Source organism: Acinonyx jubatus, chromosome D4 (assembly GCF_027475565.1).
Source record: "Acinonyx jubatus isolate Ajub_Pintada_27869175 chromosome D4, VMU_Ajub_asm_v1.0, whole genome shotgun sequence".
Lineage (NCBI taxonomy): Eukaryota > Metazoa > Chordata > Mammalia > Carnivora > Felidae > Acinonyx > Acinonyx jubatus.
The window spans coordinates 21,802,883-21,821,284 of NC_069391.1; the positions used below are offsets into that span (position 1 = coordinate 21,802,883).

General features: G+C 38.2%; 1 protein-coding gene across 17 annotated transcripts in view; it reads left to right on the top strand.

Annotated features, from left to right (window-relative positions):
* Positions 1 to 18,402, top strand: part of SUSD1 (sushi domain containing 1) — a 286,887-nt gene that overhangs the window by 82,188 nt on the left and 186,297 nt on the right. For all 17 annotated transcript variants that reach the window (XR_008291039.1, XR_003412801.2, XR_008291037.1 and 14 more), the window contains one exon: positions 17,897 to 17,988. Coding sequence is in view for 12 of the 17 variants with exons in the window: in XM_053204793.1 (XP_053060768.1) it covers positions 17,897 to 17,988 (92 nt within the window). In the remaining 5 variants the exon portion in view is untranslated. The remainder of the gene's footprint in view (positions 1 to 17,896; positions 17,989 to 18,402) is intronic.

Consider the following 18,402-nt stretch of genomic DNA (forward strand, 5'->3'; position numbering starts at 1 on the left):
TCTTGTTCCTTCTAAGATAAAATGCAGAATGTACATCAAGGACAACTAAAGGATGATAAGATGATACCACTGTTTATAGAACAGTTATAAAAATAGTAATTTTGTTTTCAGAATAGTTGATGCTTAGCCATTCTTTCTGACACTATTTCCCTTGCAAAGCCAACTGTCCATTTAGACTGCTCCTAATTAGTGTTTTAAAAACTATAATGTTTATGAATAAGAGATTTTTTTTTAATGTTTATTTTTGAAGGAGAGAAAGACAGTATAAGTGGGGGAGGGGCAGAGAGAGAGAGAGAGAGAGAGAGAGAGAGGAGGGAGGGAGACACAGAATCTGAAGCAGGCTCCAAGCTCTGAGCTGGCAGCATGAGCCTGACATGGGGCTCGAACTCACAAACTGCGAGATCATGACTTGAGCCGAACCCGGACGCTTAACTGACTGAGCCACCCAGGTGTCCCTGAATAACATATTTCTTTTTGTTGTTGTTATTGTTGTTGTTGTTCTCTTTAGCAGAGGAGTGCATGCACTCAGTTACTTATAAAATACTGTTGGTACATTTTCTAAAAAACAAAAAGAGGGAAACAGTATAGTCTTCCCTCTATTGCCTGGTAGAAAACCATGACTGTTAAGGTGGCTTATTTTATCTTTAAAATCTTATTTATTTATTTTAGAGAGAGAAAGCATGATCGGTGGAGAGGGGTGAGGGGCAGAGGGAGAGAGAGAGAATCTCGAGCAGGCTCCATGCTCAGCATGATGGAGCCTGATGCGGGTCTCGATCCCATGACCCTGGGATCATGACCTGAGCTGAAATCAAGAGTTGGATGCTCAACTGACTGAGTCATCCAGGCGCCCCTGTTAAGGTGGTTTATGATTTAAGTTTTCTAACAGCACACATAATTTGAGATCTGTGTTGACCTTATAAAACTTCCCCCATAACTGATTCCTATTTACAGAATTGAAATCCAAACAAAAGGTAAAAAAATTTAACATTGTTTCTGACAGTTTCCTTCAAAATGATGAATATTATAACAGTATTCTCTGGTAGGAGAGTTATGTCTGAAGTCTTTCTGCCTCTTTTGTAAACCATCAGCCTGAGAAGCTCATACTTGGCAGCTGGTCAAGCCAAAAACTGGCGTGCGTTTTGAACAGAATACCCGATCATTTGCAATATGCCAAAAATAGGGAAAGTAAATGGTGTTCTATCCTTTCCTTTCCTTTCCTTTCCTTTCCTTTCCTTTCCTTTCCTTTCCTTTCCTTTCCTTTCCTTTCCTTTCCTTTCCTCTTCTTCTTTTTTTTTTTTTTTTGAGATAGAGTGCTCAAATGGGTAGGGACAGAGAGAGAGAGAGAGAGAGAGAGAGAGAATGAGAGAGAGAGAAGCAAAATCCCAAACAGGGTCCGCACCATCAACGCATAGCCCGATGTAGGGCTCAAATTCCCAAACCATGAGATCATGACCTGAGCTGAAGTCGGACACTTAACTGACTGAGCCACCCAGGTGCCCCAATGGTTGTTTCATTGTAAAATAATATAATGACATTGTAGATCCAGCTTGGTGGTATCATACCCATGGGGTAAATAAAGATGAATAGGTTATTTAACATTGGAGTGCTTCACTAAATGGGTCCTCAATGGCTTTGGAGGCAATGGGTTCATCTTACTCTTTTCAGGACTTCCATATTCTTTTTTTTTTTTTAATTTTTTTAAAATATTTATTTATTTTTGAGACAGAGAGAGACAGAGCATGAACGGGGAAGGGTCAGAGAGAGGGAGACACAGAATCCGAAACAGGCTCCAGGCTCTGAGCTGTCAGCACAGAGCCCGACGCGGGGCTCGAACTCACGGACCGCAAGATCATGACCTGAGCCGAAGTCGGCCGCTTAACCAACTGAGCCACCCAGGCGCCCCAGGACTTCCATATTCTAATCATGTATACACAGACTTCAAGACTGTTGTCTCCTAGGCTGAAATCAGAGAAAAGATCACTTACTCCTTAGTCTAAAATGTCCATTAATACAATGCAAAGGAAAGCTAATTACAGTATATTCTTTTTTATTTCATTTCCTTTAACTTTTAAATTTTGGTATGATTTCAAATTTCTCTCTCTCTCTCTCTCTCTCTCTCTCTCTCTCTCTCTCATAGCCCCCCTACACCCCTCCCCACCCCAATTCTCTCTTCCTGAAATAAATCCTACTTGGTTATGGTGTATTTGTTTCTTCTGTGGTGCTGAATTGTTTCCACTAATATTTTCTTCCGCATTTTTGCGCCAGTATTCATGAGTGATACTGGTTTATAGTTTTCTCTCTATTTTGTACCATCTTTATCAGGTTTAGGCATTAGTATTTTCTTTGCTTCATAAAAAGAATTTGAAAGATTTCCTTCATCATTATGCCCTTCATTATTTGACGGGTTTCCTTCTTCGTTACAATTCACATAGCATTTGGACTATCTGGTCTCAGATGGTTAGGTACAATTTCCCCTCGAAACCGTCCAGGCATGGGGCTTTTCCATGGGGGTAGTTCCTTGATAACTGTCTCAGTTTTTTGCTTATGGAAAATGGTCTGTTTAAACTTTTTACGTCTAATGGGGTCAGTTTTAGAGAACTGTATTTTCCTAGGAAGTGCCCATTTTCTCTGTTTTTAAATTTATTTGCAGAATGGTCTGCAAAGTAGTTTCATTTAACCGTTTGAATTTTCTTCTGTTTCAATGAGTATTTCTCCCTCTATTTGTATTTTCTTCCTTTTTTTGTAGATTAAGTTAGCTAGTAGTTGGTCTCTTATTTTAAAAAAGCCAAGGTTTTGTTTTATTAATTAGATCTGTTTTCTTTATAGCCTGTGGGCCACATCTCGCCTGTTGCCTGTTTCTATAATAAAATTTTATTGGACACAAAAGGCCGAGCCTTTTATTTACATAATGTCTATGGCTGCTTTTATGCTACAAAGACAGAGTTGAGTAGTTGTGACAGAACTGGACCAGAAACTTTTTACAAAGACAGTTAACAATCTGACCCTCTATAGAAACAAGTTGCTAGGGGTACGTGGGTGGCTCAGTCGGTCAAGTGTCTGACGCGTCTGACTCTTGATCTCAGCTCAGGTCTTGATCTCAGGGTTGTGAGTTCAAGCCCCAGGCTCAGCGCTGGGTGTAAAGCTCTGAAGTTGTTGACCCATGCTCAACTGCATCATTAATTTCTGCTTTCATATTTATTATATTCCTTCTTATGCTTTCTTTTACTTTATAAAGGTGGTTGCATTTTATCTTCATTGTGAATTGTGGTTTTTTGCATTAAAAAGTGTTCTTTGTCATATTTAATGCTTTTTTTTACTTGAACTCTACTTATGTGAGGATTGCAACCCCGACTTTCTAACAGTTTCCATTTATCTGCTATACTATTGTCCATCATGTTATATTTAGTCTTTCTGAATCACTTGGTTTTAGGTGTCCCTCTGGTACCCAGCGTATAGTTAGATCTTGTGTATATGGAATATTATATGTATATAAACTTTATTTTTATTATTTTTATTTATTTATTTTGAGAGAGCATGCGAGTGTGCACTGTCAGTGCAGAGCTCGACACACAGCTTGAACCCACAAACCATGAGATCGCGACCTGAGCCGAAGTCAGACACCTAACCGACTGAGCCACCCAGGCACCCCTATATGTATATACATTTTAAAACTCTCTGTGGCCTTGATACTTGATAGTTTTGGCTGGATATAAAATTCTTGGTTCACATTTCTTGATTTGAGTTTTCGTAAAATTCAGTTCTTTGGTTGCCTTGCTTTTTATGTAGCTTTTGAGAAGTCTGATGCCACTTAATTCTGTTGCCTTTGGATCTTATTTATTTCCTTGAGTGAAGATGCTGAGGAGTTTTTCTATATCTTTTTTTTTTAAATTTTTTATTTTTAATGTTTATTCATTTTTGAGAGACAGAGAGAGACAGAGCATGAGCAGGGAAAGGGCAGAGAGAGGGAAACACAGAATCTGAAACAGGCTCCAGGCTCTGAGCTGTCAGCACAGAGCCTGACACAGAGCTCGAACTCACGGACTGTGAGATCATGACCTGAGCTGAAGTCGGACGCTCAACCAACTGAGCCACGCAGGTGCCCCTCTTTATCTTTAAGGTGTAATAATTTTATTTGGCTAAGTCTTAGATTTGATTGTTCTGGATGAGCTTTCTCAGGTATAGAGTGGGACCTTTCAGTATTTATATTCAGATCTTTTGATTTTTGTAAACTTATCCTGGATTATAGTTTTAAATATTCTGCTTTAACATTCTTTTTCTTTTAGAGACTTCAATTATACATATGTTGGATCTCTGCTTATATTCTGTTTCAACCACTTGAATTTTGCTCCTTGCTACTTCTTTTTAATATCATTTTTTTTCTTTTTGGTTGGTTTCCTGTATTTCTTCAATGCCCCTTATTAATTTTTTATTCTAATCCTTCTTTGGGTCTGACGACATTTTAGCTTTATTTCTGATACAGATTTGTCTTTTCCTTTTGCTTGTTTCCTGAATTCAGTCACTTTTTTCTCATTTTCTGCCTGCTTTGTGTCTATTTCTGTTCTTAGTTTTTGAATTTCTGACCCATAGTGCTTATTTGAGGATATTTATTTCAATTAATTGTGTCACAGGGTTTTTTATTTTTTTAATTCTAGTTTGGGGGTTATTTAAAAACTGTAGTTTTTCATAAGCTGAAATATTTTGATTATCACATTCTTATCTTTCTTTCTTTTCTTTTCTAAATGAACGCTGCTTTTGTATATTAATTATATAACATTGGTAGTTTAGAATGGTTAATAATATTTCTAGGTTAAGAGTGCCCTCTTCTGTTACTCAATGAAGTGCAGTTTCTTTAAAGGGTATTTTTGTTGTTTTTTTGGTGAGTGTGGGGATGAGTTATATATTGTTTTATTTTGGGGTTCCCTTTTGTCTTGTAGGATCTTACATTCCCCCTTGCTTTTTCTCATCACTGCTTCGTCTCCCCAGGACACCAGTTCTTTCCACTGAATCATCTTCTTTCCCAGAAGCAATGCCTTTTTCATGCCACTACCTGAAGTGTCCTAGACTTTCACCCTTTGCTTGTAGACAGTTCTGTGGTACACAAGATTTTCCTTTCAGTATTTTCACACTGAAGATGGAATTTCTCCTTCTGGGAGTGAATCTAGCTCACGTTCAGGCCCCTCATTTCCCTCTTCTCTTTTCCCTGCTCTTTCAGAGCCCCCTACTTTCTACAGTGACTTGTGGGAGGTTGAGAGATAGCTTTGCTGGAATTTGGCATTTATTCTATTAAAAGGCAACTTAAAGTTTCTTATACTCTGTCTTCTGGTTAGTATGACAGCACTGGTTTTATGTTGACTTGTTTGTTCTTCTTGTTGATCTGAAGAATATTTTGGGAAAGGTGTTTGAGAGATTTGGATTTAACTGGCCACCATTATCATTGAACAAATTGCAGCACTAATCTAGAATAAATTCTCAAGTGCTAACTTTTCCACCCCCATATCTTTGCTCATGCTCGCTCTTCTACGTGGAACCCCCGCTCCTTTTTTATTTAGTTCCTAATATTCCCATCCCCCCTTCTTCTACAGTCTCTCCAACTGAAAATAAATTTTCTTTCTGAATTCCTGTACTCTGCTCCAGGGAAGTATGTGTAATAGTTTAGCACACTCTGGAGTCAGACTATCCAACTCAAATCTCAGATCTCTTACTCTTTGTATGCCTTTGGGCAAATTACTTAAACCTTTATGTGCCTAAGTTGCTTTAACTGTAAAAATGGGAGTAGCAATACCTATATCATGGGTTTGTTGTGAAAATAAGTGGGTTATGGGGAACCAGCACAATACCTGACTCACAACAAGCATCTGTGAGATGTTAACTATTATTTAAATTTACTTTATGACATTTATTATATATGCCCTTATATTTTTATTATACAGATATAGGGTATAACTCTTCTTCTAGATTAAATACATGTTAAGGGCAGAAACCGTGTCTCTCAGTTCAGTGGGGGCAATAGACAGAATCAATAATAATACGGGCATAACGTGTAATTGAGGTATTTGCAGGTACTATGGGGGCACAGAGGAAGTAATGACTGGTTTTGCCCAGAGTTGCTCCCTCACATTACTGAAGCAGAAACAAAGTTTCAAAGAAGTTGATGAACTAGGAACCAACTCTTCTCTTCTGTGAGGCATTCTTGCAGGTCTGGTTTTTCAACTGCAGGATTCTTGATTAGGTTGGCCTTCTGGGTGGGGAAGGGAGAGAAAGAGTAGGCAGAGTGACCACTAAAAATGAAGCAGGGAAGGAATATTGGTATGAGGGACAGGGCATGTACTTTCCATAGCAAGGGGCCAGAGAGCAGGGTAAGAAGAGATTCAGGACTAGTTCTATTGGGGATCCTTTTCTCCCCAGTTGAACACATCACGGGTTCAACCTGCCTGTGGTCCAAACCATAAGCCCCCTGAGTGGAGGGAAGGGGACCTAGGGTGAGAGTTGCCCTCTGACCAAGATGCAACTGAATTTAACCAGTGAAACAGTTCTGTTTAATTACTCTAGCATATTCTCAGTGGGGGTGATGTCACCCTGGGGGCAAAATCACCCACAAGGGGGCAAAAATTTGTTCTTGAGGGGCGAGAGAATTCTATTCTTTTTATATATGAAGCACAGATAAACATATAGTACATAAGAAACATACAGCATATCTGGGGGTATTAAATTTTTATAGAAGGTGAGAGATTAGGGGAAGACTGTTTAAAAAGGCTGCTCATTTTTGCTTTTAATTCTCTTGCCTTTGGAGAGGTGTCAAGCAAGAAATTGCCGTGGCTGAGGTCAAATAGGTTGTTGCCTGCTTTCTCCTCTAGGGTTTAAATTTGATAGAAAACCATGGGGGAAGGGAGGGGGGGAAAAGTTACAAACAGAGAGGGAGGGAGGCAAACCATAAGAGACTCTTAAATACAGAGAACAGAGAGTGGGCGGGGGGGGTGGTTTGGGAGAGGGGAAAGTGGGTGATGGACGTTGAGGAGGGCACTTGTTGGGATGAGCACTGGGTGTTGTATGTAAATGATGAACCACGGGAATTTACCCCCAAAACCAGGAGCACACTTTACACACTGTATGTTAGCCAATTTGACAATAAATTATATTTAAAAAATTTAAAAAATAAAGGGCTGCTTGTGGGGCTGTAATGAAAAAAGGTAGAGAAACACTGTTGTAGCTTTATAATAGGTACTGATACCTGCTTATGACCTCTTTCAGTTCAGTGTTTTTCTTGCTATTCTCGTTAATCCTTCCAAAGAAATGTAGCAGTGATTGCTTTCTGTTCAGTGAGTGTGCCAAGCTGATTTCCTACGTGGGGGACACAGACCTTGGAGCTCCCTCTGACTGCTCTTCTTCCATTCTTGGTGACTCACATCCGTCGGGTCTCTGCTCACAAATCATCTCTGTGCTTTCTAGCCTCCTGCGTTGCTTTTCTTCAGACTTTACCAGCACACAAGGTTATATTTTTTATTTGTTTTGTCTACTTATTTATTTTCTGCCTTTTTTACTAGAATGAATTCCCTTAGGTGTAGCAACTTTGTTTCCTCTCCACTTTATCCCTAGCCCCTAAAGCATGCCTGTAGATGGTAAGAACTTTCAAAGTATTTATTGAATGAATGTGTAAACTCACCACGTTCCAAGAAGGTTCACTTTTGAGTCTTTCCATTCATGGATGTGGCATTTCTCTATTGTTTTCTGTCCTTCTGGAAAAAAAAAATCTTCATAAGTCTTGGACATTTCTAGTTAGATTTATTTCTAATAAATCTGTTCCTATTCTATTTTATTTGAAGTTTGTGGTTTCTTCTCCTGTCGATAAGGATCTTTTGATTATTTTACTTAATTTTTTTAAAATTTAGTCTTAATTTAATTTTATTTTTTTAATGTTTTTTTTAATTTATTTTTGAGATAGAGAGAGACCGAGCATGAGCAGGGGAGGGACAGAGAGAGGGGGAGACACAGAATCTGAAGCGGGCTCCAGGCTCTGAGCTGTCAGCACAGAGCTGGACACGGGGCTTGAACTCACGAAGTGTGAGATCATGACCTGAGCTGAAGTCGGACGCTCAACCGACTGAGCCACCCAGGCGCCCCAGTCTTAATTTTAGTTAGCACAAAGTATTATATTAGTTTCAGGTGTACAGTGTAGTAACTCAACACTTCCTTACATTACTTGGTGCTCATCATGACAAGTGCACTTCTTAATCTCCATCACCTACTTCTTTTTTTTAAGCTTATTTATTTATTTTTGAGAGAGAAAGTGCACATGTGTGTGTGCTCGAGAGGGGGAAGAGGGTAGGGCAGAGAGAGAAAGAGAGAGAGAGAGAGAGAGAGAGAGAGAGAGAGAGAATCTGAAGCAGGCTCCTTGCTGTCAGCGCAGAGCCCAACGTGGGGCTCCATCTCACAAACTTTGAGATTATATGACCTGACCCGAAATCAAGTGTTGGAGGCTTAACTGACTGAGCCACCCAGGTGCCCCTAGGATAGTTCTTTTTTTTAATTTTTGAGGAACTTCTATACTGTTTTCCACAGTGGCTTCACCAATTTGCATTCCCACTAACAGTGTAGGAGTGTTCCTTCCGCCACATCCTCACCAACACCTGTTATTTCTTGTGTTGTTACGTTTAGCCATTCTGACAGGTGTGAGGTGGTAACTCAGTGTAGTTTTGATTTGCATTTCCCTGATGGTAAGTGAAGATGAGCATCTCTTCATGTGTCTGTTGACCATCTGTATGTCTTATTTGTAGAAATGTCTGTTCATGTCTTCTACCCATTTTTAATTGGATTATTTGGTTTTTGGCTGTTGAGTTTTATAAGTTCTTTATTTATTTTGGATACTAATCCTTTACCAGATATGTCATTTGCAAATATCTTCTCTCATTCTGTATGTTGCCTTTGGTTTTGTTGATTGTTTCCTTTGCTGTGAAGAAGTGTTTTATTTTGATGTCCCAATAGTTTACTTATTGCTTTTGTTTCTCTTGCCTCAGGAGACATATTTAGAAAAAAGTTGCTATGGCCCATGTCAACAACATTACTGCCTGTGTTCTCTTCTAGGATTTTTTATGGTTTCAGGTCTCACATTTAGGTCTTTAATCCACTAAAAAAATTTTTTTTAATGTTTATTTTTTTTTGATTGAGAGAGAGAGAGAGAGACAGACAGACAGAGTGTAAGCAGGGGAGCGCAGAGAGAGAGAGAAAGGGAGACACAGTATCCGAAATAGGCTTTAGGCTCTGAGGTGTCTTCATAGAGCCTTACGTGGGGTTTGAACTCACGAACCATGAGATCGTGACCTGAGCTCAAGTTGGATGCTTAACCAACTGAGCCACCCAGGCCCCCCTCTTTAATCCATTTTGAATTTATTTTTGCGTATGGTGTAAACAGTCCTTTTTTTTTTTCTTTTTCATGATGCCATCCCAGCACCGTTTATTGAAGAGACTTTTCCCATTTGATATTCTTCCTCTTTTGTTGAAGATTAATCGACCATATAATTGTGGGTTCATTTCTGGGTTTTCTATTCTGTGCCATTGATCTGTCTTTTTTTTTTTTTTTTTGTGCTAGTCTCAAGTGTTTTGATTACTGTAGTTTTGTAATAAAACTTGAAGTCCAGATTTGTGATGCCCCCAGCTTTGCTTTTCCTTTTCAGGATTGCTTTGACTATTCAAGGTCTTTGGTGGTTGCATACAAATTTTAGAATTGTTTGTTTTAGTTCTGTGAAAATTGCTATTGGTATTTTGATAGGGATTGCATTAAATCTGTAGATTGCTTTGGGTAGCAGGGATATTTTAACAATACTTATTCTTCCTATCTGTGAGCATGGAATGTCTTTCCATTTCTTTGTGTCATCTTCCATTTGTTTCATCAGTGTTTTATAGTTTTCAGAGTACAGGTCTTTTACCTCTTTGGTAGATGTATTCCTGGGTATCGTATTATTCCTGGTGCAATTGTAAGTGGGATTGTTTTCTTAATTTCTCTTTCTGCTGCTTCATTATTGTTGTGTAGAAATGCAACAGATTTCTGTACCTTGATTCTGTATCCTGCCACTTTACTGAATTTGTTTCTCAGTTCTAGCAATTTTTTTGGTGGAATCTTTCAGGATATATATATATATATATATATATATATATATGTGTGTGTGTGTGTGTGTGTGTGTACATATGTATGTCTCATATCATGCAAATAATGAGAGTTTTACTTCTTTAGCAATTTGGATGCTTTTTATTTCTTTTTGTTGTCTGATTGTTGTGGCTAGGACTTTAAGTATTATGTTGAATAAAAGTGTTGAGAGCGAACATCCTTATCTTGTTCTTGACATTAGGGGAAAAGCTCTCAGTGTTTCCCCATTAAGGATGATGTTAGCTGTGGGTTTTTCATATAAGGCCTTTATTAAGTTCAGGTATACTCCCTCTAAATCTACTTGCTGAGCGTTTTTATCATGAATAGATGTTGTACTTTGTCACATGCTTTTTCTGCATCTGAGCTCATATGGTTCTTATCCTTTCTCATATTGATGTGATGTATCATGTTGATTGATTTGCGAATATTGAATCACCCTTATGACCTAGGAATAAATCCCACTTGATCATGGTGAATGATTTTTTTTAATGCATTGTTGGATTCAGTTTGCTAGTATTTTAAAGAGGATTTTTATGTGTCTGTGTTCATCAGGGATATTGCTCTGTAGTTCTCTTTTTTAGTGGTGTCTTTATCCAGTTTTTGTATCAGGATAATGCTGGCCTCAAAGAATGAATTTGGAACTTGTCCTTGCTTTTCTGTTTTTTTTTTTTGAAATAGTTTGAGAGAAATAGGTATTAATTTTTCCTTAAATGCTTGGTAGAATTCACCTGTGAAGCCATCTGTTCCTGAACTTTTGTTTGTTGTGAGTTTTTTTATTACAGATTTAATTTCTTGGCTAATCATTGGTCTCTTCAAATTTTCTATTTATTCCTTTTTCAGTTGTGGTAGTTTACATGTTTCTAGAAATTTATCCATTTCTTCTAGGTTGTGTAATTTATTGGCATATAGTTTTTCATAATATTCTCCTACAAGAGTTTGTATTTCTGTGATATTAGTTGTTATTTTCTCCTTTCTCATTTTATTTGAGTCCTTTCTCCTTTTTCTCTTGATAAATCCGGCTAAAGGTTTTAAACCGTTTTTTTTTCCCCCAGAGAACCAGGTCCTGGTTTCATTGATTGGTTCTATTGTTTTTTTAGTTTCTATATAATTTATTTCTGCTCTAATCTTTATTATTTACTTACTTCTTCTAGATTTAGGTTTTGTTTGTTCTTTTTCTAGCTTCTTTAGGTGTAAGTTTATGTTGTTTATGGGAGATTTTTCTTCTTGAGGTAGGCCTATATTACTATAAACTTCCCTCTTAGAACCACTTTGGCTGCATCCCACAGGTTTGGACTGTTGTGTTTTCATTTTCATTTGTTTCCATGTAGTTTTTTTATCTTTTTTTAAATGCTTATTTATTTTGAGAGAGAAAGAGAGCAAGGGAAGAGCAGAGAGATTCCCAAGAAATTTCTGGGCTGTCAGTGCAGAGCCCAATGTGGGGCTTGGTCCCATGAACCATGAGATCATGACCTGAGCCGAAATCAAGAGTTAAGACGCTTAACTGACTGAGCCACCCAAGTGCCCTACTTTTTTATTTCTTCTTGATTTCTTGGTTGACCCATTCATTATTTAGCGGCATGTTACTTAACCTCCATGTATTTGTGTGCTTTCCAGATTTTTTCTTGTGGTTGACTTCTATTTTTATAGTACTGTGGTCAGAAAAGATACATGGTATGACTTCAGTCTTTCTGAATTTGTTGAGGCTGGTTATGTGGCCTAATATATGATCTTTCTGGAGAATGTTCCATGTACTTGCAGAGAATGTATATTCTGTTGTTTTAGGTTGGAATGTTCTGAATATATCTGTTAAATCCATCTGTTCCAGTGGGTCATTCAAAGCCACTATTTCCTTGTTGATTTTGTGTTTAGATGATTTGTCCATTGACGTAAGTGGGATGTTAAAGCCTCCTACTATTATTGTATTACTATTGATGAGTTCCTTTATGTTTGTTAGTAAAGGTTTTGTGTATTTGGATGCTTTCATATTGGGTGCATAAATATTTACAATTGTTATATCTTCTTGTTGGATTGTCCCCTTTATTATTATGTAGTTTCCTTCTTTGACTCTTATTACAGTCTTTTTTCTTTTAATTTTATTTATTTATTTTGAGAGAGAGAGTGTGCACTACACCTGAGTGCACAAGCGGGGGAGGGGCAGAGAGAGGGAGAGACAGAATCCCAAGCAAGCTCTGTGCTGGCAGCATAGAGCCCAGTGTGGGGCTCACATCCACAAACCGTGAAATCATGACTTGAGTTGAGATCATGACCTGAGCCAAGATCAAGAGTTGGATGCTTAACCAACTGAGCCACTCAGGCACCCCGACAGCCTTTGTTTTAAAGTCTGTGTTGTCTAAGTATTGCTACTCCAGTTTTCTTTTGACATTCATTTGCATGATACGTGTTTCTCTACCCCCTCACTTTCTTTTTTTTTAATGAGTGTTACTTTTATTTTTTTATTTTCTTTTTTTTACTTTATTTAAAAAATTTTTTTTCAGTATATGAAGTTTATTGTCAAATTGGTTTCCATACAACACCCAGTGCTCATCCCAAAAGGTGCCCTCCTCAATACCCATCACCCACCCTCCCCATCCTCCCACCCCCCATCAACCCTCAGTTTGTTCTCAGTTTTTAACAGTCTCTTATGCTTTGGCTCTCTCCCACTCTAACCTTCTTTTTTATTTTTTTCCCTTCCCCTCCCCCATGAGTTTCTGTTAAGTTTCTCAGGATCCACATAAGAGTGAAAACATATGGTATCTGTCTTTCTCTGTATGGCTTATTTCACTTAGCATCACACTCTCCAGTTCCATCCATGTTGCTACAAAGGGCCATATTTCATTCTTTCTCATTGCCACGTAGTACTCCATTGTGTATATAAACCACAATTTCTTTATCCATTCATCAGTTGATGGACATTTAGGCTTTTTCCATAATTTGGCTATTGTTGAGAGTGCTGCTATAAACATTGGGGTACAAGTGCCCCTATGCATCAGTACTCCTGTATCCCTTGTCTACCCCCTCACTTTCAATCTACAGGTGTCTTTAGGTCTGAAATGAGTCTCTTGTAGGCAGCATATAGATGGGTCTTGTTTTTTTATTCATTCTGTCACCCTGTGTCTTTTGATTGGAGTGTTTAGTCCATTTACATTCAAAGTAATTATCAATAGATACGTATCTGTTGCCATTTCATTACTTGTTGTTTCTGAAATTTTTCTCTGATTCTTTCTTCTCTTTCTCTCTTTCACAGTTTACTGGTTTTCTTCTTCCCTTTTTTTTTAAGGTTTATTTACTTATTTTGAGAGAGAGAGAGGGAGGGAGAGGAAAAGAGAGAGGTAGAGAGAATTCCAAGTAGGCTTCACACTGTCAGCAGAGAGCAGGATGTGGGACTCGATCTCATGGACCTTGAGATCATGACTGAGCTGAAATCAAGAGTTGGGCACTTAATTGACTGAGCCACACAGGTGCACCAGTTTTCTTTAGTGATGTATTTGGATTTCTTCCTCTTTATTCTTTACATGTTTATTAAAGGTTTTAAATATATGGTTTCTATTAGGTTTGTATCTAATGTCTTCTGCATATAGCAGTCTGTATTCAGCTGATGATCATTCAAGTTTGAACCCTGTCTTTTTTCCTCTCCTCCCCATATTTTAGATATATGTTATTATATTTTATTTGTGTGTGTGTGTGTGTGTGTGTGTGTGTGTGTGTGTGTGTGTATTTTTGAATGTTTATTTGTTTTTGAGAGACAGAGAAAGAGCGCAAGCAGGATTGGGCCAGAGAGAGAGGGAGACACAGAATCCAAAGCAGGCTCCAGGCTCTGAGCTGTCAGCACAGAGCCCAATACAGAGCTCAAACCCACAAACCATGAGATCATGATCTGAGCCCAAGTCAGAGGCCCAACTGACTGAACTACCCAGGTGCCCCTTATATATATATATTATATATAATATAATATATATTACATGTAATATATATATATGCGTAATATGTATATGTAATATATATCATAGATATATATAGCATATATATATTATATATTAATGTTTATTTATTTTTGAGAGGGAGAGAGACAGTATGAGCAAGGGAAAGGCAGAGAGAGATGGAGACACAGAACCCAATGCAGTCTATGGACTCTGAGCTGTCAGCACAGAGCCCGAAGTGTGGCTTGAATTCATGAGCCATGAGCTCATGACCTGAGCCAAAGTTGGATGCTTAACTAACTGAGCCACCCAGGTAGGTGCCCCTTATATTCTTTTATTTTGTGAATTCCTTGACTGATTTTTTACAGAAACATTCATTTTTATTGCTTTTGTGTTTCCTTCCTTTATACTGTCATTTTTGGTCTCTCCACTCAAAGAGCCCCCTTTAATATTTCTTGCAGGCCTGATTTGGTTGAACTCTTTTAGTTTTTCTGGGAAACTCTTTATCTCTCCTTCTGTTGCTGGATAGAGCATCTTTTGTGGCAGATATTTCCCATTCAGCACTTTGAATATACCATGCCATTCCCTTCTGGCTTACAAAGTTTTTGTTGAAAAGTCTCCTGTTAGCCTTATGGATTTTCCATTGTAAGTAACTGTCTTCTTTTTTTTTGCTGCTTTAAAAATGTTTTCTTTACCACTATATTTTGCCATTTAATTACAATATATCTTGGTGTGGGTCTGCTTTTGTTGATTTTGATTTGAGTTCTCTGTGCCTTCTGGATCTGGATATCTGTTTCCTTCCCCAGATTAGGAAATTTTTCGGTTACTACTTCCTCAAATAAATTCTCTGCCTCCTTTTCTGTCTCCCTTCTTCGTCTGGGACTCCTATACTATGAATGTCATTGCATATGATGGAGTCACTGAGTTCCCATTTTGCATGATTCTTTTTTCTCTCTTTTATTCAGCTTGATTACTTCCTATTACTCTGTCTTCTAGGTCACTAATTCATTCCTCTTCTTCCATTCTTCTGTTCATTCCATCAAGTGTGTTTCTCATTTTGTTTATTGAGCCCTTTATCTCTGCTATATTATTCTTTATCTTTGTGCTAAGGGTCTCAACTCATGTCTTCCACTATTTTTCTTAAGTCCAGTGATTATCCTTATGATAATTGCCTTAAATTCTCTATCAGTAATGTTACTTATATCTGTTTCACTTAGATCTCTGGTCATGGCCTTGTCTTCGTATTTCATTTGGGATAAATTTCTCTGTTTCCTTGTTTTGTCTGCCTCTCTGTGTCTGTTTCTGTGTGTTAAGAAAGTCAGCTATGTCTTCTGATCTTGAAAGTAGTGACTTTATGAAGAAGAGGTCTTGGAGTGCCCTACAGTGCAGTCTCCTCTGTTCACCAGAACCTGGCACTTCAGGAGAATATCCTATATGTGCTGCTATGTGTGTAGTCTGCTGTAGTGTCTGAATCACTTTTCCCTTCAGTGCAGTTGTTTGCACTGATTCTCTGCCTGTTGTGGGCTGTGCTTGCTCTCTGTGGTGTTAGTGGGGCCCAGGCAGGGTGGGCATGCCTGCCGGGGAACTTGAGAGCAAGTGGTGGTGTTAGCAAAATTTGTGCTGGGTCACTAGTTCTATACTGGATTTCCTGAAGCACTATGGTGGCTGGGGGCTGCGTGCTGGTGTTGCTGGGGGCATGAGGCTGGCCATGGTATGCATCAGTGGCTGGGACTAATCTGAACCCGGTGGCTGGGCACGGTGAACTGCGATGGCTGGGTACTGCATCTTTTTGTTGTAGTTTATTTGTTGTTTTAGTTTCCTATTGCTAGTTTGACAAATTACCACCAATTTAGTGGCTTAAAACAACATGAACTTATAGTTCTGGAGGTCCGAAGTTCAAATCAGTTCCATTCTGTTAAAATGATGGTGTCAGCAGGTGTGTATTCATTCTGGAAGCTGGAGGAGAGAATCAATTTCCTTGTCCTTTCGAGTTTCTAGATCCTACTAACATTCCTTAGCTTGGGCCCCATCCTCCATCTTTGAAGCTTGTTGGTTTAACTGCTGCTTTTGTCCTTGAATCTCTCTCTAACCCTGATCTTCTTGTCTCTCTCTTATGAGGACCAAGGTCACTACATTGGGCTCATCTGGATAATCTTGGATAATCTCCCTATCTTAATCAATTGCAGAGTCCCTCTGCCATGTAAGGTAACATGGTCACAGATGGATGTGGACATTTTGGGGGGGCCTGTTTTTAGCCTACCATACTTGTTCTTATAGATCTATTGAAAATGACTAGTTTTTCTGTGTTCTTATATTTGAGTACACTTTGCCAAACTCCATTATTTGCATGTGTTTTTCTCTTGTTTTCAAGTGATTTCATATTTGTTTTCAGTTGATTCTCTTAGATTTACTGGAAGTTGCGTTATTCCCTTTCTTCCTGGTATTTATAGCTCATTTTGTTCTTGCCTCTCTCCATGTCATCTAGAATCTCATAGCTAATGCTAAATAATAGCTATGAGAACATGCATCTTTGTATTGTTCTTGACTTTACTAGAAATTGCTTCATTATTTTACCAGCAAGGATGGTGGTTTCTAATAAACACTCTTAAATTAAGGAGTTTCTATCAAATTAAATCTTAGTTGACTAAGATTTTTAGTCAGGAACATGTATTAAATGTGTTAACCATAATGGATGTAGAAGTAACCATGTGGCCTTTCCCTTTTAATCTATTAATACTTTCCAATAATGATCACCTCTGTATTCCTGGAATAAATCTTCCTTGATCATAGTGTATTGTTCTTTGAAGGTACTGCTGACTTATGTTTACAAATATTTTATTTTAGGTTTTTGCATTTATAATGATAAGTGAGTTTGGCATAGTGTGTTTTGTAACTGCTTGCACAATTTGGGAATTGTGGATATCCAGTCATCTTGAGTAAATTGGGAAACTTTCAACCTTTTTGTATGGTCTGCAACTTAAATAGTATTGAGGTTATCGGTTTTTGGAAGTTTCATAAGTATAAAGTTCCTTGGACTACTGCTAGTTATCTTTAAATTCTGTACCCAATAGTGAGATTCCATTATTCTGAAACACCTGTACTTTCTTACCTACTCTGTCTTACAACATTTGAAGTACAGCTTGTGACCTGTGGAACAGGTTTTCTCTGGGCAAAGCTGCCCAATCCATAAAGAAGGGTCACATCTACCAATGTGGCTTCATTCATAGGAACCTGTCGGGCCAGGGGTTTACACAATAAAGGCTTGGTTCCCTTGAGACTTTTCTTTTTTTCAGGTGCTTTGGGAGCTGTCTTTATGATTTATTAATCATGGCTGTGAAACTTCTTAGCAAATCGTTTTTCAGTTCCTCAAAGAAGAGCACTTCTCAATGCTCTGCTCAAGTGTTTTGTTGCTCCCTGCTCAGAATTTGAAATTGATACTTATCTGTATAAATGAGGTTGTCTAAGCCCGAATTGCAGTTTTAGGTTAGTAAACCAGGGGAGTTTGCAGTGACTGGATTTAAGTAATTTTTAAAAGGGATCCTCTGATTGGGTATCTTTTGATTTTAAATCTTTCATCAAGATTGAGTTTACATAAATGTAAAAGTGGTGTTTCTCAGACTGCCACCACTAATTTCTAAATTAAAGTACTACTGAAATTGCCCTGTTAAAGTGATTCCATGACAAGATAGCATTCTATTTTATAGATTTTATTTTTTAAGTAATCTCTATACCTACTGTGGGGCTCAAACTCACAACCCTGAGATCAGGAGCTGCATGCTCTATAAAAGGTAGCATTTTTGTATAGAGTGTAAGTTGATTTCTCATTCTTTCCCCTCTGCAGTAAAACAGATCATCAGTAACATTTCAATATTTAATGAAACCTGCTTGAGATGGAGAAGTACAAAAACAGCTGATACAGAGGAGATGTATTCAGTAAGTTACTCTATGTATAGATGTTGTCTTGTGTGGGAGGCTTAAAAAATATCAGTGAACCTAAAAATCTACTTCTACAGCTGTGATTATCAATGGCGGATTGATAGTGGCAATTGCAAGCACAAGCAAGATGATGGGCACTTGTAGTGCATATTTGAAGAGAGAGACCTTGGGGATTGATGAGTAAGTCATGAAAGTTTCTTTGGGCACGTAGCCCGATGCAGAGCTGATGCTCACACAGGATCCATGGAAGGAATCCATGGCTTTTGCATGTGTCTCTGACCAGGGTATGAACATAACGTCTAGGGAGTCAAGGGGAATTTTTGAAGCTAGATGTGGTTGTGAATAAGAAAGGTAAAGCCCGTGGGATGAGCTGCTACTAGAAGAATTTAAGTGGGCAGAAAAGTATGTGTA